The sequence below is a fragment of the Pantherophis guttatus genome, chromosome 5, assembly GCF_059756535.1.
Source record: "Pantherophis guttatus breed Tessera chromosome 5, ASM5975653v1, whole genome shotgun sequence".
NCBI lineage: Eukaryota > Metazoa > Chordata > Lepidosauria > Squamata > Colubridae > Pantherophis > Pantherophis guttatus.
In genome coordinates this window covers 96,690,781-96,711,653 of record NC_142067.1, presented here as the reverse complement: position 1 = coordinate 96,711,653, position 20,873 = coordinate 96,690,781, and the positions used below count along the sequence as shown (strand labels likewise).

The following is a 20,873-nucleotide window of genomic DNA, read 5'->3' as shown; positions in this document are numbered from 1 at the left end:
GAAACAGTCATAATTTTTTTTTTGCTGCCTTCATCTAATTACCTTACTTTATCTTTTATTGTTGGCATATTATGAAACACTATTACCACATTTTTTTAGACCCTACAGAATAATAGTGTGCAGTTATTTGGCCCGATTTCTCCATCTCGAGCCTCCCAAAATTTAAAACCTTCAGTAAGAGCATCTTGCAGGTAGCACTGCTGAATATGAAACCCCAGCAAAACCCACCACTTTGCTGAGTGGTGAAATCCAATTTTTTTTACTACCTGTGGGTGTGGCTTGGTGGGCGTGGAATGGCTTGTTGGGTGTGGCAGGGGAAGGATACTGCAAAATCTCCATTCCCACCCCATTCCAGGGGAAGAATACTGTAAAATCTCCATTTCCATCCCACTCCAGGGAGAGGATACTGCAAAATCCCCATTCCCTCCCCACTCCTGGGGGAAGGATATTGCAAAACCTCCTTTCCCACCCCATTATGGGGCCAGCCAGAGGTAATATTTGCCGGTTCTCTGAACTGCTCAAAATTTCTGCTATCGGTTTTCCAGAACCTGTCAGACCTGCTGGATTTCACCCCTGACTTTGCTCCTAAAATGTCCTAGGGCAGGAGTCTCCAACCTTGGCAACTTTTAAGACTTGTGGACTTCAACTCCCAGAATTCCTCAGCCAGCAAAGCAAAGCAAAGCTGGCTGAGGAACTCTGGGAGTTGAAGTCCACAACTCTTAAAAGTTGCCAAGGTTGGAGACCCCTGGCCTAGCGGAACAATCCACGTCGCTAAAACAAACAAACATAATCCACATTGCATCTGTTTTAGAGGAGGAGGTTCAATTCATCGCCCAGTTAAAAGACTGAAATGAAACGCTCCAGGCTGACAGCATTGCTTTCAATGACATTCGGCTCCAGATCATATCGGGCTTTTTTCTTTTTTTCTTCTTCTTTTTTGCATGAAGAAGGAACACGGAGCGAACGGGGGAAAAAAAAAAAAAAGAGCCTCCAGCCTCCGACAGATGCTGAAGCGGCCATCCCCCGGTGCTGGATGCCGGGTACGCCTCTTATTTTCCTCGGACCGCTACCTCTTTGGAGCAAGGCTTGGTTTTGTTTTATATTTTTCGTTCGCTCGTCTTCGTCCTTCATGCGAAAGAAAAAAAAAGCCCCATCTGATCTGGAGCCGAATGTCATTGGGAGCAATGCTGTCAGCTTGGAGTGCTTCATTTCAGTCTTTTAACTGAATTGAACCTCCTCCCCTAAAACAGACGCAACGTGGATTGTGTTTTTGAGGTGTTTGTTTGTTTGTTTAGCGACGTGGATTGTTCCCCTAGACCAGCGGCCTCCCAGACCTCGACAAACAGTATTTCTGATGATTATCCAGCCTCCAGAAGAGCACAAGGCGGCCAAGGAGGCTTCCCAACCTGAGCAACCCAAAACGGCGCCGGCCGAAAGAAAACTGCCTCCCTTTTCTTGTTGCTGTAGTTGCGACTGCACTGCCTGCCTCGCCTCGCCCCGCCCCACATCCCCGTCATCTGCCTACGCAGCAAAGGTGGCCCGCGGCTGCCTTTCGCTTCTCTCTCCTTCGGTCGCCCGGTTGCCCACCTACCTGCTCAGGGCGTGCCGGGCTGCGGCGGGTTTTTTTTTTTTTTTTCACCTCCTCCCCTTCGCCCCGCGACGCATGGAGAATGGAGGCGGCAGGAACGACCCGCTTAGCCCTTTTCTGGAGGAGGTGGAAAGGCCCCAGGCGGTGGCGGTGGCGGCGTCGTTGTCGTCGTTAATCCGAGGCAGGGCTGTTTGGCCCAACCGATTCTTGCTTTGTCTTTACGCCGTGGGCTTTCTGGTGAGCTGGCGAGGCTGCTGCGCGGTTATCGCAGCGGCTTGTAAAGCTCGGGCTGAGCCTGTGGGACCTTCCTGTCACTCGGCCCTTGCCTCGGGGCGACTTTTTCCGCCTTCAGCCCTGAAGGGTAGCGGAGTCTTCCAACTCTGCACGTGCTCAGAGGAAGCCTGCGGTCCTTTGGAGCCAAGCAAATTTCCGAAAGGAACAAATTGATCGAGGATTGCGGAGGGAGGGAGAGAGTAGAGTCATTTTGACAATTGGAAGTTAGGTCGCGTGCTTGGTTTTTTTGCAGAGAAAGGTCCGGCTTTTTTGCTGACATATTTTCATTGATGAGGGCACAGCCTTAATCATGTTTACCTGGAACTATTTTTAAGTGGTAATTTATATGCAGATAAGAGGCACAGTTTACTCATACGTTTTTTTTTTTTTTATGCCAGCCATCTCCCCTGCAAGAAAAACTTGCTGAATTCAGTGATTTCTGATCCTCCATCCAATGAATAGGACAAATAAGAATATCATATGATCTGGTCCTCAGAAAGCATTTTCATTTTGGTTATTACTTATTCATTTGCCTTCATTTTTATACCACCCACCCAGTCTGCTCTTGAGTATCTTAGTTAAAGAAAGCCTCCATATCCAGAGACTTTCCATCTCTAAATAGTTAATACCAGCTGTCCTGCTTTTCATTTTCATTTTCATTTTATTAAATTTGTATACCGCCCTACTCCCGAAGGACTCAGGGCGGTGAACAGCCATAAAATAAAACATATAGATACAAAATTTAAAATAGAGATAAAACTAATTAAATAAATTTGGCTGAACCATTTTAAAACCCCAATAAATTAAAACCAAATTTAAAATTTCCATTTAAAAAGAGGAAAAATTTAGGTCAGGCCAGCTTGATGAAATAGGAACGTCTTAAGAAAGTATACTGTTGTTTAAAGGAGTGTTGGTTTCCTTGGACATCTTTAAGTGGTTTTCAATCATGATAACTCAATGCAGGGCAGAAATATCTTAACATCTCCCTGTTTTGCTTTCCAAAATTTCCCCAAACTGTATTCTAATACATTTTCTATTCTTCTACACTGAAAAAAAAAAACCCACTGTTTTTCTCTGTCATACTACCATGCTCTCAATTGTCAAGTAAAAAAAAATACTGCTTATGATTACTAGTATATAGGTTACTCTGAGTCAAAAAAGGGTTGCCGCACACAAAATTTACACTCAGATTAATTTTATGATATTTTGTGGGTTAAAGGCTAAATGTTTCACAGAATGAAAATTATGGCAGCATTTCCAGTCCCATGTTGAATATGGAGTAAATCAACAATAGGAAATTGAAAGGAATGTGCATGTAATCATCAGAGGATCATAGCTCTTGCTATGTGGTTCACACTTGGTTCACACTTCTGAGAGCTGCAATCATTTATTTTGCCTTATTCCACAAGAAACTAGTTTGTACTCAACTAGCATCATTCTGGAACATTTTAATCAGAAAAATATCTTCTCTGTCACATACATGAATCTAAAATTCTAGCCTTAAGATGTCTTCTACAAGTGATCGGTATTCCTCAGATCTATGTCTGATTTTTGCATTGTGCCTTTAATTTTTTAAAGTTCAATATCTGCAATATCTGCCCTCTTACATGGTTTAGCTTTCAGCTGCTAGTTTACAACTTTTTTGTTTGTACCTACTTGGGTAGAATATGGAGATGTACATCATGGTTAAGGAAGGTAACTGAATGCATAATGCATAGTAATGCAAACTATTACAACATGCTGGTTATGACTTGGTAGGATTAGTGTATGCAGTTTTCAGAAAGGCTCATGAAGACGTGTAATTTTATATTCAATACAACAACCCAATAATCTTCGGCAAGTTTGGTTGAAAATTTAAGTCTGGAAATATTTTGAAATTGATTTTTTGAAAAGAAAAGGAAAAAAGGCATTGTAAGCAAATATTACTCCTTTCTGCTGAATACTATAGAAGACAAATTCTTGTCTTTCTATTCAGGAATTATCACAGTAGTGATAAAATACAGTTAAAATACCTATCAATGGTTTGTTATTAGCAAATGTTAATATTCTACACTTTTTTTTTTTTTTTTAAATCTTTGTTGTCTATTTCCAGGATTTCTTTGGTGTCAGTATGGTTGTTCCCTTGTTAAATCTTCATGTGAAATCTTTAGGAGTGAGTTCAACAATTGCAGGAGTGGTAGGTAAGCAGGCCATTTTTCTTAGACAGCTATTAGAAGCAAGTCATTTTTCGGGATAAGCCCCAAGGTGGCATAGTATGTTTATTGTTGTAACTTACTATTATTTTATTGTATTTTATAGCAAGATATGTAATTACCTGTGGTTACAACCTTACTCTTAATAAAGACTTTTCTTGAAAACAAAAGCTTACATGGGGTATAATTTAGCAAATGTTACTTCTGTAGAACCTTACTTTTTTCACCAAATGAAATTCAGTGGTAAAAAAAGTAAGGTTCCACATTTAGGCAAGAAAAACCAAATGCACAGGTATAGTATAGGTGGTATCTGGCTCAATAATAGTAACTGTGAGAGGGATCTTGGAGTCCTAGTGGACAATCACTTAAATATGAGCCAGCAGTGTGCTGCAGCTGCCAAAACAACCAATGCTACATTAGGCTACATTAACAGAGGGATAGAATCAAGATCACCTGAATACCACACTCTAATGCATTGGAATATTGCATCCAGTTTTGGTTGCCACAATATAAAGAAGATGTTGAAAGTCTCGAAAGAGTGCAGAGAAGAGCAACAAATATGATTAGGGGACTGAAGGCTAAAACATAAAGAATGGTTGCTGGAATTGGGGTATGTCTAATTTAATGAAAAGAAGGACTAGGGATGGCATAATAGCAGTGTTCCAATATCTAAGGGGTTGCCACAAAGAAGAGGGAGTCAACCTATTCTCCAAAGCATCTGAAGGCAGGACAATGGATGGAAACTTATCAAGGAGAGAAGCAACTAGAACTAAGGAGAAATTTCCTGGCATTTAGAACAATTAATCAGTGGAGCAACTTGCCTTCAGAAGTTGTGAATACTCCAACACTGGAAGTTTTTAAGAAGAGATTGAACAACCATTTGTCTGAAATGGTATAGGGTTTCCCACCTTTTGAGGAGGTTGGACTAGAAGATCTCTAAGTTCCCTTCCAACTCTGTCATTCTGTTATTTCATAAATTAAAATCAGAGCTTCCTCATTTGATTGAAAATTTTGAAGGACTACTGATGTGTGAAATATACAATTATTATAAGTGACTTTTCAGTTATACCACTTTGTGGGGAGGTAACCATCCACTCCATGACATCATGCCGGTCATGTTTTTGGGCAGTGCTGGCCCAATGGCCTTGAAACTGAGATGAGCACCGCCCCCTGTTACCAGTAGTTGGCAACGACTACTGGAGTAAAATCTATGGGGACTCTACTTTTTATAACTGAGTATTCAGGGAAGACACTTGGACAACCAACTTTGTTGGGAGGCATTTAGAAACTAAATCATTTGAATGTTTGATATCCTTTAATACAAATTGCTGGGCAGAGTGGTTTTCCCAGTTTTAGTGGTTACATTACTTGTTATCTTTTTTCAGCAGAAACAGTACAAACTCCAATGTCTTTATCTACATAAAAAAGTTAATCAGTTCATAAAATCAAACCTTTCACAATATTAGACCCATCTCAGTCTGCAGCAGTGCCTTGGCATGTTTTCTGCCATTAAAAAAACCCCATGGCAATGGATATTGGTGCATATTCTTTTTTTTTTTCTTGTGAGTTATATATGCCACTTCTTTATTCTTCCTTTCACATGAAGTTATTGAATCATTTGTTCCAAAAAATTGGTTTTAAGAAATGTATCTTACCAAAAATATTACCAGTGATGTCAAGAATAATTTGTTTTCTTCCTACTGAAAATCTATTGCAGAATGATCATCTATATATTTTTATTTCACTATTTTTTCTTTTAGGATCTTTATATGGAATACTACAACTCTTTTCCAGCACCTTAGTGGTAAGTTTAAATTCTTAATTCATAAATAACTACTGGTTGCTTTTTTCAAAGTTTGGAAAGAGAATGTTGTGTTTAAAATACGTTCTTGCTTTGAATTGTCACTGCAATAAACTGGGTTTGTTTCTCACAGACCTTTCTTTTAAAAATATTTGTATAGATTTATGTTACTTTAAATATATTTTATAGTTTTGAAACTGAAAGCATTGATTAAAAAAAGCATCACACTTTAAAAACGCAAATCCAAGCCAACTTTATGTATTGTCATGCTGTTGTTGGATAAATTATCCCAAATATGGTTGAACTAACCTTACTTCTGTTTTAAAGCTATTCCACTGGCAATGTTGCAAGGGTTGCACTTGACCAAGCTTGTATGTCCTTAAACATCAAATAACAATTGGGCTATTAGTACTTGGAAAAGAGATCAACTGAGAATACTAGAGCTGGTACCTATAAAATACCTTTTATAAAGCTATTTAACTTCAAATCCAATCCAATCTTTATTATGATTGCATATCAACATAATAAAGATGAAATTCAGACAATATTTTAAAGCTAAAATGTATCCTATGTATCCTGGGTATTTATATAGTATTGGTGAGATGAAGTTAGCACGAATGTCTCTAGTACAGGCACTGGAGGAGCATAAGCCCTGTTCTTTCTGTATATTCAGAATCACAGCAACATTGCCTCATTGGGTAGGAAATTTTCCTGTATTGACCTTCAAGGTCCACTGAGAGAAGGTCATGAGTGAAAGCTGACTGGTGGCTATATGCTTTGAGATGTATTAAGTATATAATGGCAGTAGCAGGGTACGCATTGAATTCACTGGCATAAGGATTGGAAGCTGACTGCGTCCAGTTAGTGCTCAGTGTCTGCTGTATACTGTTTAATAAGAGCTTTGTCTTGGTCATATCGAATAATGAATAGACAACCTAGATAGAAGCCGATGAATGAGATTTTAGTTGTCTCTGCCTTTTTTCATTTGAATTGAAAATTATCCCTCATAGTTAGTGGGGTGAGGCTTTGACAAATAGAATGCCATAGCATTTTTTTGTATATTGTCAAGAAAACTATAGGGATCTATTCATGAAATCACAAGAAATTGAGTCAGTTCAAGAAAACTTTATTTCTATTAAATAATATTATGTACTTCCTGCAAATAGTGACTGTCTCTCATTGTTTTGTCCCAGCCTTTCTGTAAGCCAATATTTAGCTTTTAAAAAGTACACATATCCTTTACTCCAATACAAAGATTATATAACAAAAATTGTTCATCCCTACAGCACAATCTAATTTTCTATAGCCATAGCTGTATCTATCTGCTGCTATATCTGTAATGTATAAGTGTTGAAGATAACCCCATATCCAAAGTATACCTACTATCTCCTCTACATGAATTCCTTTACACGAACCTCTTTTTTTTATCTGTCCATATTTGTCTCCATTCTGCAAAAACAACAGTTACAAGTAAAACTCTCTAAAGCAACTGCACAAGAAGTATCCTCAACCACATGTGTGCTAGCCTCACGGTAACAGAATTTTGGCTTTCATTAAATGGGTCCTTGTATCTAGTTGTACATTGCAGTAAATCAAATTTTGCCCTAATTTTGACCTACCTGTAATTTACTTTGTTAAGCAACAAGTTCTTTCTTTCTTTTTTCTCTTTTTTTCTTTCTTTCTTTCTTTCTTTCTTTCTTTCTTTCTTTCTTTCTTTCTTCACTCACTCACTCTGTAAAATCAGTGTGGCTAAATGGCTAAAATGTTGGGAATAGGAACGGGCAAACTCATGTACAGGTCGAACTCTGGTTTGAAAATTCATTTAGTGATTTTGGATCAGTCATTTCTTTCAGCCCAACCTACCCTACAGGACTGACATTTGGTGAGTAAAATGAAGAAAAAACCTCAAGTCCCAAGGAAGAGATGAGAAAAAGAAATTCGCCTTTAGCTTTATGAAGAGCAGCAGGATAAAATAAATATATTATTAGTAAATCTGTTAGAAATTTACAAATGATAGATATCACTATTTAGATGTAAGTTATTGGGAAAATATGGGTAAAGTTATAAATAAATAAATTAGTAGAATTCAGAATTAGATAAGTCGGAGGAATTTAAATTAATTATAAGGAGCTTATTATTTATTTCATTGAATCTTCTACCCACATCTAAATTTGAATACCATCCTTACATGATTAATAAACAGATATGCTGATCTCAAAACATTTATGTTTTCTTATCCAGGGATCTTGGAGTGATCTAGTTGGAAGACCTCATTGCCTACTTGTATGCATCCTCTTCAGTGCATTAGGTTATTTTGTGCTTAGCATATCCACCAATGTGTTCTTATTTGCCATTGCTCGAACCTTTGTGGGTAAGTATCTATTTCTCTATTCATATCCAACTTTAGTTAATTAGATAAAGGGGCTGGTGGATCAAATTGCCATTATAATTCAGAGAAACTAATTATGAATTGATTAATTGATTTTACACTATCAGGTCAGTGTCTACTCTTAGCAACTATATAGATAGTAACAGAGAAAGAGAAAGTCTTACCTGGTCTTTCAGGTCTTTCAACAGTATATCCATCATCAGATTAGCTGAGTCCATCTACCTTGCTGCTAATCATCATTCTTCTTACTTTCTTTAATGTTGTTTCATTGTATTATAAGATGTAAGCATTGTGTTATATTAATTGGGTACAGTAGTATTTATATATTATTAACTAGTATTAACTAGCACTATGACAATTTGGATGACTTAAATCTTTAAATATAAGGAAAAAAATTAATACTGTATTTTCCAGCGTATAAGACGACTGGGCGTATAAGACGACCCCCAACTTTTCCTATTAAAATATAGAGTTTGGGCTATACTCGCCGTATAAGACTACCCCTCTTCCAACGCACACCAAATAAAAATTAAAAAACATCAACTGGCTCACCCACAGTGTAAAAGCAGCTGTGCTAGACCCAAAATGGCCCCTGCAACAAGCAGGAACCTCACACAGCCACAAAAAGCCCCAAAAAAACAACTTTCACACTTTACACACACAAAATTCCTCATACAGCTTTGTGAGATTTTGTGTGTTTGTGTAGTTAGAGTGAAACACTACAGAAACACACTAAATCTCAGAAAGCTGCACAAATATTATTTTATTTTATTTTTATTTTTATTTTTATATGAAAGCTAAATTTAAAACTTCCTAAACTTTAAATGGCTAGGTCTAAAAAAGAACAACTAAAAAAAACCCCAATTAACTATTTTTTTTAAAGCTCCCAAAGGGGAAAAAAACTTACCCAATAGAACAGGGGTCTCCAACCTCGGCAACTTTAAGACTTGTAGACTTCAACTCCCAGAATTCCTCAGCCAGCTTTGTTTTGCTGGCTGAGGAATTCTGGGAGTTGAAATCCACAACTCCCTGCCTGCTTGATTGCAGGCAGGGAGTGGCTTGCTGATGGAATGGATTCAGGCAAGCGAAGCAAGGCAAGCGTTGCTACTAGCAGCTAAGGTAAGCAAGCTGGAGGGGAAAAACTTTTTTCCTTTTACATGGCTCTGGCGATCCCAGCTGAGTTGCCTGATTAGCAGGCAACTCAGCTGGGATCGCCAGAGCCATGTAAAAGGAAAAAAGTTTTTTTCTTTTACTTGGCTCTGGCGATCCCAGCTGAGTTGCCTGATTAGCAGGCAACTCAGCTGGGATCGTCAGAGCTTGGATCGCCAGAGCCATGTAAAAGAAAAAAAAGTTTTTTTCTTTTACATGGCTCTGGCGATCCCAGCTGAGTTGCCTGATTAGCAGGCAACTCAGCTGGGATCGTCAGAGCTTGGATCGCCAGAGCCATTTAAGGCTCGTCAGAGCCTTTCGGGCTGGTCTGCCTGGTTACAGGAGAATAACACCCGGCATATAAGACGACCCCCGATTTTTGAGAAGATTTTCATGTGTTAAAAAGTTGTCTTATACGCCAGAAAATACGGTACTAAGTTTTCTGAAATGTTAATGAGCATATGGTTGTTTACGCTTACCCATAAAGCTGAATGTAACATTGATAGGCAGTTGCAATATGAATTAAATAATTTTGTATATAGTAATATTTATGTCTTAAGTTTAATATTTAATACTAAATTTTCCAGTGTAATTATGATTCTTGTTGTCTACAAATATTAAAAAGAGACAACGCAGAAGAAAAAATATAAGTTGCTTGAAAAAGTAGATAGGTATTTGTTTTCTAATTTCCCTTCTTTATAATTTAATCAATTTGCAGTACTTATAAATATTTACTGGTATATCCTCTTAGAAACCATATTGTTAATGAAGTATATTGAACCATAATGTTAATAATGTATATTTGCCTTGCATGACATATGGCACTTATAAGAACCATTCTTGCTTTAATTGTCCTTTTCTTTCACCTCTCCAAGTGTTACCACCTTCTCTAAAAAGCTAGGACTTCACATAATATGTCTGAAGTAAGATAATTTGAATGTGATTTGTTTGTTAAATGATTCATTTGTTTGTTTTCTTGGCTGCCTGTGGTAGTCCAACACCAAAGTTCATCAGTGTTAATACTGCTCCTTTTCTGCTTCTTCAAAGTCCAACTTTCGCTTTTGTAGAATGTCATAGGCCATAAGAATGCTTGAACAATTCTGATCTTCGTAGGTGTAAACAGAGTATCTTTTCCAAGGTCTTCGTGGCTATTCTACAAAGTTCTAGTCTGTGGAATATTTCTTGACTGCTTATTTTATTTATTAAATTTATATGCCACAAATTTCAGCTTCAAGTAGTTCATGTATTGGATATGATTGATCTAACTTTAAGCATTATTTATATTATTTTCTAAAAAGAAAGTTAATCTATATTTCCTCCATGCGTATTAATGAGGCTTAACTTACATACAGTATGTTGTGGATTTTTTTTAAAAACAGATACGATAATTGTTCTGTTGATTTAATAGGATATTAAACTTCCTGATTACTACTTTCTTACTTTTCACAAAATAAAAGATTTCCAGTTGGTTTACAATAAAGAAAAAAAAGTAATTTGTTTCAGCCTAGTAAAATATTTCAGAAATGAATCATTCAGTTGAATTAATTGTTGATGAGTTTGGGAAAGGCTAATGTCTATTCTGACCTCATGTTATCGGAAGTGTTGATCATGTGAATACTCCAAAAAAATCTTCCTCATGCTAATGGTGGTGTCTTCCTGATATTCAGCATGATTTTCTATAGTGTTTCCATAATTTTATGTTAATATTTTTTTTAGTTTAACCTTGATCAAGTCAACTTTTTATTTATGTATTTGTTTACTGGTTGTAACAGTCTTTATTTCAAAACGGTTGCTGTCATAAGCTTGAAAGTCCATTCAAACTTTCTTCCTCCCATCTCAAAATCCTGTTTTGTAAACCCATTAATATACATACAGATTTATTTTTCATCTCTTGGTTTATAGTTTGTATTTCCACTTTAATTGTATTTTCTGTCTTATTAATCCACAATTGCTTTATATTCCAGTGTTTCTAAATCAGCTGGAACTTCTTTTATGTCTTCATTCTGTTTGTCTATAAATTCTTCCACATTATTCTCTATTTCATTTTTACTTTCCCCTTAGGATCTTCTTCAAAAAATGCATTAGCAAATAATTATTGCTGTCAATCTAACTATAGTTTCTCTACTTAAAATTAAACTGACAGCAATAACTTGTTGCTTGAAAGACCCCTTTTTAAATAATTGTAAATCCAAATGTGTACAAAAAGTGAGGCAGACAAAATCAGTGTCTTTAAACACTCTGCCGCAATTAAGAGCTTGATGGCTTTCCTTATCTCCCAGTACTCAGACCCACAAATCAACCACTGTCCCGCAGTCTCCCTTTGAGGAGCAGTCATCTGGAGTGTATGCAGGTGATCTCTCACCCTCTAATTACAGCATGTGGAAAGTATCTGTTAACCAGGCTTATCACCAGCCCTTTGGTCTTTGTTGATATGTCCCTGGTCTTCTGAGTAAATAAGACTATTTATGACTAGTAATACAGGTTCTGCTAGCATCAGATATATAATGATCATGTATGTTGCTTATCTAGATAAGTAGGATAATGCTATTTGCTCATGTCTTGCTTGTAGATAAACAGGATATAAGATTAGCTACTCCTTTCACTACTGATTTTTTTCTGTTATGAGAAACTGTGCACACTTACCAACAGCATCATAAAAAAGTACAATTTTTTTGCCACAAATTAATGTCATACTTTTTTTTTCATAAAAATATTTAATAAAAAATTATTATTTGATTTACAAATTGTTGACAAATATTTGAACTTATAAATAGATCATTTTGTTCTCTTTTTTTTTTTTTTTTTTTACAAATCAGGTAGGCCTGACAACCATTTGTTTAGTGACCATTCGAAATTACAACAGCACTGAGAAAAGTGACTTATGATCGTTTTTTACACTTACGGCCATAGCAGCATCCCCATGCTCACATGATCAAAATTTGGGCGCCTAAATTTGGGCAACCATGTTATTAACTTAACAATTACAGTGATTCACTTAACAACTTGAGTTATTCAAATTTTGCTTCTCTACCTTACTTTTTTTTTTTTTCCTTTGGTTCATTTTAGGTATTTTCAAACATACACATTCCGTTTCCAAAGTACTCATTTCTGACTTGGTTCCTAAGAAAGAGCGCCTGTTAGTAATTGGCTATTTCAATGCTATTTCGAATTTTGGTTTCATTTTGGGACCAGTTGTTGGAGGCTATCTTACAGAGCTGGAAGGTGGCTTTTACCTGACTGCATTCATCTGTGCTTCCATCTTTGTCTTGAATGCTGGTATGTGATTTGATTTATGCTGATATTTTATATTTGAATCACCAGTCGGGCAAAAATTATATTTCTGGGAACATACTTCTTCCCCTGATTTAACTTTATCTTTTATATTGTTTCATAAATGTTGACTATTGCTATTGCAAATAACCTACCAATTACATGCCCCCTCCTCATCCAATTGCAAAAAAAAAAAAGGGCATGATGTTAATCAGATAAATAAATGTGATAAAGTTATGCTGCAGATGTATGAAAACTATTTGACTATCTTGAGAAAAGAGCTGCTTAGTTCAAAGCTGTGCCATTGCATTAATTATTTTTTCACAATTGGCAGTACCTAATGTGCAACCATATAAAATGACTGTGCAATGATCATCAGGTTATGTCAAGAGAACAAATGTCATGGTGTAACTCATTGGTCAAATTTCTTTGCAGTTGTTTTTTGGATGTTGCTACGGTATGGAAAAAAGATGCACAGTCGTGAATGGGCCATTATTAACAAATCCAGAAGTATTATTTCAGAAGAAGTAAAGCACGGCCTTCAGACTACATCTTCATCTTACAAAGCCGTGTCATCTGCTCATCCTAGGAACTCCTCTTGCATTGAAATTATGTCTGTGCTGAAGAGGCTTGGCAGTGTTGCAAATTCTAATCTCTGGGATGTTTTTTTGGTACGGCTCCTGATGTCTATTGCGGTTATGCTCTATCATAGCAATTTTGTCTTGGGCCTTGAAGAAAGGTTTGGAATGAAGCCCAAACTCACTGGCTACCTAATTAGCTATGGTAGCACACTTGGAGTAGCTGCTGGCTTTCTCCTTGGACCTATCACTAAATATTATAGGCACAATACTTTTGCTATGTTATTACACTCTACTCTTCTTACCTGCCTGTTTATGTTTCTGTATTCTCTATCAGAAAGTCTTTGGACAGTCGTTTTGTCTTGTACATTTTTAGCATTTTCAACCACTGTGGGACGTACATGTATTACAGAACTTGAACTAATGCTGGGTGGGGATCATGCCAGTGGTATGCTCATTGGTGTTGGTCAGTCTGTTTCAGCTGTGGGTCGCATAATTTCCCCTCTCCTTTCAGGTGTTGTACAGGAATACAGTCCACGTGGCCCACCAATTCTTGGAAGCCTGTTGGGGATTTTAGCAGTTCTCATCATGGTCTTTAATAAGTCACGATATTCTGTCAGAAGGACCATGAAATTTAAAAGTATGTGATGACTTATTTACAGTGCTTTTCCAAAAAAAAAAAAAAAAAAGCCAAAAGACTCTCAAAGGATCAGTCCTCAATATAGGGAAAATAGAAAATTATAAAACAGAGTAATAACATTTTAAATCAAATCGAAATCCTTTAAACAAAAAAGAGGAACCCATGTTTTCAGCTTCCTCGTGTTTATGTGGAATTTGGACCAGGTTTTGATGGCATGCAATACCATATTTCAAACCTTTATTAAAGGTTGTTTTGAACATCAGTGAAGAAAATGGAAGAACTGCCCTTCCAGCAGGTATTCACTCTCACTGAATAAAGGCTTTGAAGAGATGTAATTTGCTTAATGGCAAGTTGGTTGTTGAGCTTAATCCCCAAAGGATGACCTTGTATTAAAAATAGCATCCATTTCTCAATCAGAAACATAGATTTTGTTCCAATTCTTCTAAAATGAGTATTGAAACTAAAAACTATTTTTGATCATTCAGTTAACAAGATTTCACCAAGTGAATCGAGCTCCTTTTAAAAGTACATATTTAAGTAGTCACAGTTCTGTTTGCATACAGTCTTCTTTCCTTTTCTTCATATCAAAGATCAGCTGCTTCAAATGAAACGTTTGTTTAATCAAGTCCCTCACAGTTTGAATACAAGCTGCTGCTTATTTAATACAAATTTGACATTGACAAAGCCTTGCAAAAGTGTTCGCTGCTGAACACAATTTACCAACTCCATGTTAGAGCCTTCAGTATGAAGACTATTTCTTTGCAGTTGGAGAAAGGCACAGCTTGTATTCAGTGTGGTAGGTCAGAATAATACAACCCTGTTTTAGTATTTGGAGGAGAGGAGTATGATTTTGCAAAAGGAAATGTTACACCTATTAAAGAGAATTGATTTCACATTCAAACATTTATTAACGGTATGTTTAGATCTAACTAGATGATTAAAAGAAAATGAGAAAAAAGGGAAATATACATTATGCTTACCATGAAATTCTGATTTTCTGTCATCAGCCTTACTCTTTTAAGTGTTTTTCAACTTTTGTATTGAATACTCTTCAACTCTGTGTTTTTCACATTTTAAAATATGTAGACTTTTATTCCCAGAATTACTCAGCCAGCAGGTTGAGAAACACTATTTTAGAACAACAGAGGGACATGTGCCTAAATTTTAAGTAAAGAAGTGCTAAGAGGATACAAAATAGTGCTTGCCCTTTCTAAAAGTAGCCTGCAAGAGAAAGATTTGGATATTTGCTCTTAATGTAAGCTAGATTTTGTCTTTCTATATTATCGAACTAACAGCCATATTCTTTTCTTACACAGATTAGAAGTAAACCTTACAAGTTAGGTAAGATTAATTCCCAGCAAACTCTACATCCATGACAAAGTTAAGATTTGCTCACAACCCAAATAATGCTCAACAAACTTTCTTGTGAAATTCAATCCAGAAATCTTGAGTTGGCTACTTAATATTATGTAGCAAAAGTATTTGGAAAATATTTAACATACTTTTGGAATACTTGAAAGCCTCTAAGAAGTTATACTCAGGGATTTTGTGCTGTAGTACTATTTGAGATGGTTTTGAATTGCTTTCTGCAAATGTTTGGTTTTAAAATTGCACTACAATATTGGTAATGGGAAATAAAAGGAAAAAGAAAACTTTAGATGATCTATATGTCATTTATTCAGTTGCAGTCCCATGCAATATATCAATGTATATATGTTTAGTATATATAGCATTCCCATTTCAAGAGGAATATATTACTTTCATTAACAGAAAACTATATTGCTCTTCAAATAAAGCAGCAAATGTTTTACTGTCTTAATTAAACATTCTGAAAAGATTTTATTTTAGTAGGGAATCCTACGTCCTGTTCTTATTATATCTCAATATATTATTTGTATCTTTGAGGTTTGGATGTGGGCAACAGTATGTTGGCTTACAATATTGTCTCTAGATTGGACAACTGCGTATTTGCATAGAATATTGCATAGAATATTTATTTGAACATGCACAAATAAAAATGAGCAGTTGTGCGTGTGACATACTGGCCAAATATCCAAAAACTAACGAGTACTGTCCTTATTATTAGCAACTTCCTGGAGCCCATCAGGAAATACTGCTTCATCAATGGAACTGGAAGCATGCCCATTCTTCCAAATCTCATGGACAGAAGAGCCATTAGGTATTGTGGCTCCATGCCATGTAGAATTTTAAAAGTGACAACCAGCATCTTTACAGTGTTGTGAATATTGTGGGAGATTGAAGAACGGGTAAGGCTGAGGTGTAAGTAGTGTAACAGGAGAATGTTAGATTATAGACTTACTTTGCTTATGGAATGGTTATAGAATTGGCTTAATGTATTGGTAAAGATGCATATATAAATAACTGGAAGAATGAAAAAAATAGTAAATAGTAACAGAGCCTAGATAGCTCTGCAGACAAGGCACTGTAATTTAACACCAGCTGTCTGCAATTAAAGTAAGTTCGAATCTTGCCAGGCTCAAGGTTGACTCAGCCTTCCATCCTTTCTAAGGTAGGTAAATTGAGGACCCAGTTTGTGGGGGCAATAAGCTGACTTTGTATAAAATATACAAAAGTATGAAGGCTATTGCTTAACGCACTGTAAGCCGCCCTGAGTCTCTGGAGAAGGGCGGCATATAAATAAATAAAAAAAAGTAAACTTTATTTTAAACATTTTAATTTTTAAAATTTTAAAATACTTCTATTTTAAAATAGAAGTTTAAAATTCTATTTTAAAACTTTTAAAATACAGCCAGTTGAGTGTAGTTGTTAAAGTGCAAGGCTAGAAACCAGGAGATTGAATACTAGTCTCGCCTTAGACATGAAAAAGCAGCAAGCTGACTTTGGGCCATTCATGCTTTCTCAGTCCAACCCACTTCACACGGTGGTTGTTGTGAGGAAAATAGGAGGAGGAAAGTGTGTTAGATATATTCACTGCTTTATTCATAAAAAACAATAAAAATGGATGGGAAACTTTTCAGCAGAATTATGACTGAAAGTGTAACAAGTGACTGAGCAAAATTGGGGAAATGCAATGCAACAAAGCAGCTTCATGCTATGCAATGGATATGGAAATGAATGAAATGAATGAGAATTTCATTGTATACTTGTTGATTTAGAGAAAGTATATGATAAAGTGAGGTTTGGATATGGATTGAAACATGGTTGCTAAATGCAGTGTGAGTGATGTATCATAGAAAAGCTTGCATGAGAACAAATTGAATGCTTAATTAATGGTTCAATATTGAGAATGGAGTACTTCAAGTATATGCAATCTTTTCTTGGTCATATGATACACTTTTGGACAAACATAACATGCTTGAGTTGACAGAATTGTTTTTCTTGGAAATGTCAGTGTGTACATACTTTTATATGCTAATAATACGTTGTTGAAGACACAATTGATTTGCAGCAGTTGTTAGATTATGCTGCAATCTGGAGTATTGAGATGAAAAATAAGATATTGGGTACCATGGTAGCAGTGGTAACCAGGAAAGTTGAGTGAATAGCAAGTTATATGTAAATGATGAAAACTAATATTAGTAAATCTGTATACCTTTGGTGAAATATTTATGAAAACAGAAAAACGGATAGAAAAATTTTAGGATGTGCTAATGCTGCTAAAAAGGTAGTAGGTAGTATGTGGTCTCTTGTGAAGAAGAAACGTTTGTTAAAAAAAACAAAAAAGGTTTCTGGTCATCTTGTATGAGAATGAGAATCATCTATGTATTAAATATCAGAGTAAGTAGCATGCAGTAGAAATGGGATGCTAAGAACTATATGTGGTAAAATAGGAGATACAGTGAGCAGTGCATGAATGATTGAACACAAAAATAAATTATCTGTCATGACCTGGGGCGTGGCACGAAAGCAACACAGCCAGAGAACAGGTCTAACTCTCCTTTATTGCTCCAACTTTGCCCCCAAACATCCCCACATTTACTACAAGTCCTGGAGCAAAGCTCTCACGCACCTTCAGCAGTCTCTGGCTGCCAGTAGTCCAGTAAGTCAGGTTAGCCAAACAGTATCCAGGTCAAGCAATCCAGTAAACCAGGTTAGCCAAACAGTAACCAGAGGAAGAAGTTCAGCGAAGCAGGCAAATAGGGCAAGCCCTTCAAGACAGAGAACAGTAATCTCCAGGATCGGCAAGTGCACACAAGGCTCCACAGATTCAACACTTGTTCCCAACAAATGCCACTCCCACCGGCATCTCCTTACATCTCAATCACCAGGTGTGCCTTGTGAAGGGGGTGGGCACTCTCTTCCCTTGTAACCAGCTCAGTCTGTGTTGTTCTCACCTTCTCTCTTCTCTGTGTGCTCTAGGATCAGGAGGGGGTGGTCCTTGCTCTTCGCCTGACCTCTGCCTCTTCTGCTCTTCCCTGTCTGCAAGCCTTTCTGATCCGAAAAACCTTGCCCGGACTGACTCTGCCCTTCCCCAGTTTCATCCAAGACCAACAGAGCCATCCTCTCGATCTCTGTTGGCTCTTGTTCCACCTCATCTTCCCCCGCAGATTCAGATTCCGACGGGGGCATGACATTATTACTGTAGATGAAATACTTTGAGATGGTTTGGTCAGATAGAATATACGACTGAGCTGAAAAACAACTATATGAAGAAAAAGTGAATGATCAAGAAGGAAGCAAAAATTGAGAATCTTATAATTCGGTTGAGCTAATGAGAATCTCACAAAGAGTAAAAAATGGCAATATACAAACCAGCATATGATTGTAATAAAAGCAAGAATGGTTTGCAGCAATAGAAAGAGCAATAGTACTTAGACTTATATATCACTTCACAGTGCTTTACAGCCTTCTCCAAACGATTTACAGAGTCAGCATATTGCCCCCAACGATAATTTTACTGACCTCGGAGGATGGAAGACTGAGTCAATCTTGAGCCAGTGAGAATCAAACTGCCAAACTGCAGGCAACCGGCAGGCAACAGAAGTAGCCTGCATTACTGCATTCTAACCACTGCTCCACCACGGCTCATGTGAGAGACATAGTGAATGTATTGGTGTATTCATCGGAATATTGAAATGTGTATGTATGTACTGCATGCATGTATACACTGCAGTTAAAAACAAAGTTTGGAGATAGTTGGTCTAGTGGTTAAAGCACCAGGCTAGAAAGCAGGAGACCATGAGTTCTACTTCTCCCCTAGCCTTGAAAGTCTCTCATCCCAATCCACCCCACAGGTTATTGTTGTGGGAAAAATAGGAGGAAAAACAGGTGTTCAATATGTTCACAGCCTTGAGTTATTTATAAAAATAATACAAAGAATAGAAAGAAATAAAATGAAATATAATAAAAAATACTTCTTTTAGTGGTCAGTAATGATTACATTCAGTGATAATGACATTTTCTGTTCTGTGAGTTCTTACAAATACTTTTCCTCTACAAAAACTAATTTCATTGTTACCTGTGAGACATGCTACCACAAAACTCTGTTTCTTACATTTCCACATTTTTATCTTGATGGAGAGAATTAGAAGGGCATTCATGAGCACCAGCAGGAAATTTACCTTTTAAGGCTTCATCATAATAATTATTGGAGCTTTTCTACAAAGAATACAGAAAAAGGTGTTCAAGAGCTTCAGATTCATCTGAATGTAGAAAAGGAATTTCATTCTGCAAGTTTTTCATTATCAGGGTCCAGGTTTTGTTTAATCATGAAAATTATATCAACCTTAATTCCTGTTAGTGATTTATTTTCTAGCATGCCAAATTTTCCTTAAACTCCCATCAGTCAGGATTGTAGTAATGTGGCAGAATTATTCCTTGCAGCACTCCAAACGATCATAAAACATGGAAATTATAAATGTGTGCAAAATAATATGAGACCTTCAATTCTTAAGTTCTTTTGTGAGTTTTTGAATTTTTAACCATTCTTATTAAACTGTACAGCTGAGTCAAAATGGTTATAATTAGCAAATATTCCTTCATGTGGCAATAGTAGGTGACAGCCTATAATGCAAATATGAATCAAAATTACAGGAGCAGGAAAAAAGTATACTGTCTCGATGTACAGTACAGCAAAACTCCAAACCACTTCTTTAATAGTGGTTTTAATAGTAATTTCAACAGGGTTGAAGTATGCTGCGTTCCTGTGTAACATGTGACTTAACCATATGCTGGATGAAAGTGTTAACATTGTACCAATAAATTAGGTTTGAATTTTCTCACATTGTCAATTTGGCTAATTCTGCAAATGTTACCTTATCCTGTTTCTTAATAGATATCAATAAAGAACATTTGTTCCCATTGCACCTTATCAATGTCCATCCAAAAGTCCAAGTAACTTTTATGTTGTCAAAATATTATCAGATTCTTCTCCAGAGATGGCCTGCATTAAAAGTAATAACATCAGCTGATGGCTGATATATTTAAAACAATGTCTTTTATGTTGACAAGAACAGAGTTTTCTATTCTAAAAGACCAAAGGAAATTATTTGTGTATTTACCAATAGATGGCACTAAAGACTTTTTTTCAGCCATTTAATGTTGAACTGAATTTCAGCTCAAAGCAACAGCGTCAAACAACAATGCACTACAATACTGTTACTATGCTTAGGCGGCCTAAGTCAAAAGTATAATGTATCACCATCACATATTCTGGAGCCCCATTGCATTATTTTTTTTTTACTATCCGTAGACAATTTCATTTGTAAAGCAAATACTGATTAATTTAAGTCTATATTTCTAGCATTCTATCAAAAAGAGCATATTATTAGGACCAATAACTGTTTGGAAAACACTTTTGATTTGTGTTGATATAGCCTACAGGCTAATCAATAAAGCTAATCTAATAATGTTCTGATTTGTGATTAAATGTATGTATGTATGTGGGTATGTACAATAAGTGCATTTTATTTATTTTTTCTTCAAATAGCAAACTATTTTCAAAGAAATGAGATCATTAATAATAGTGCATGTTAAGAGAGTATTACAGCAAGACTTTTAAAGACACTCCTG

The 20,873-nt window shown here is 36.4% G+C and overlaps 1 protein-coding gene across 1 annotated transcript; it reads left to right on the top strand.

Annotated features, from left to right (window-relative positions):
* The first annotated feature begins 1,470 nt into the window (after positions 1 to 1,470).
* SLC67A2 (solute carrier family 67 member 2) lies at positions 1,471 to 15,532 on the top strand. The gene is made up of 6 exons (XM_087895369.1): positions 1,471 to 1,825; positions 3,954 to 4,041; positions 5,814 to 5,857; positions 8,096 to 8,225; positions 12,459 to 12,668; positions 13,098 to 15,532. The coding sequence occupies exons 1-6, from the start codon at positions 1,664 to 1,666 to the stop codon at positions 13,886 to 13,888; spliced, it is 1,425 nt and encodes a 474-aa protein (XP_087751495.1). The 5' UTR covers positions 1,471 to 1,663; the 3' UTR covers positions 13,889 to 15,532.
* Positions 15,533 to 20,873: the final 5,341 nt, after the last annotated feature.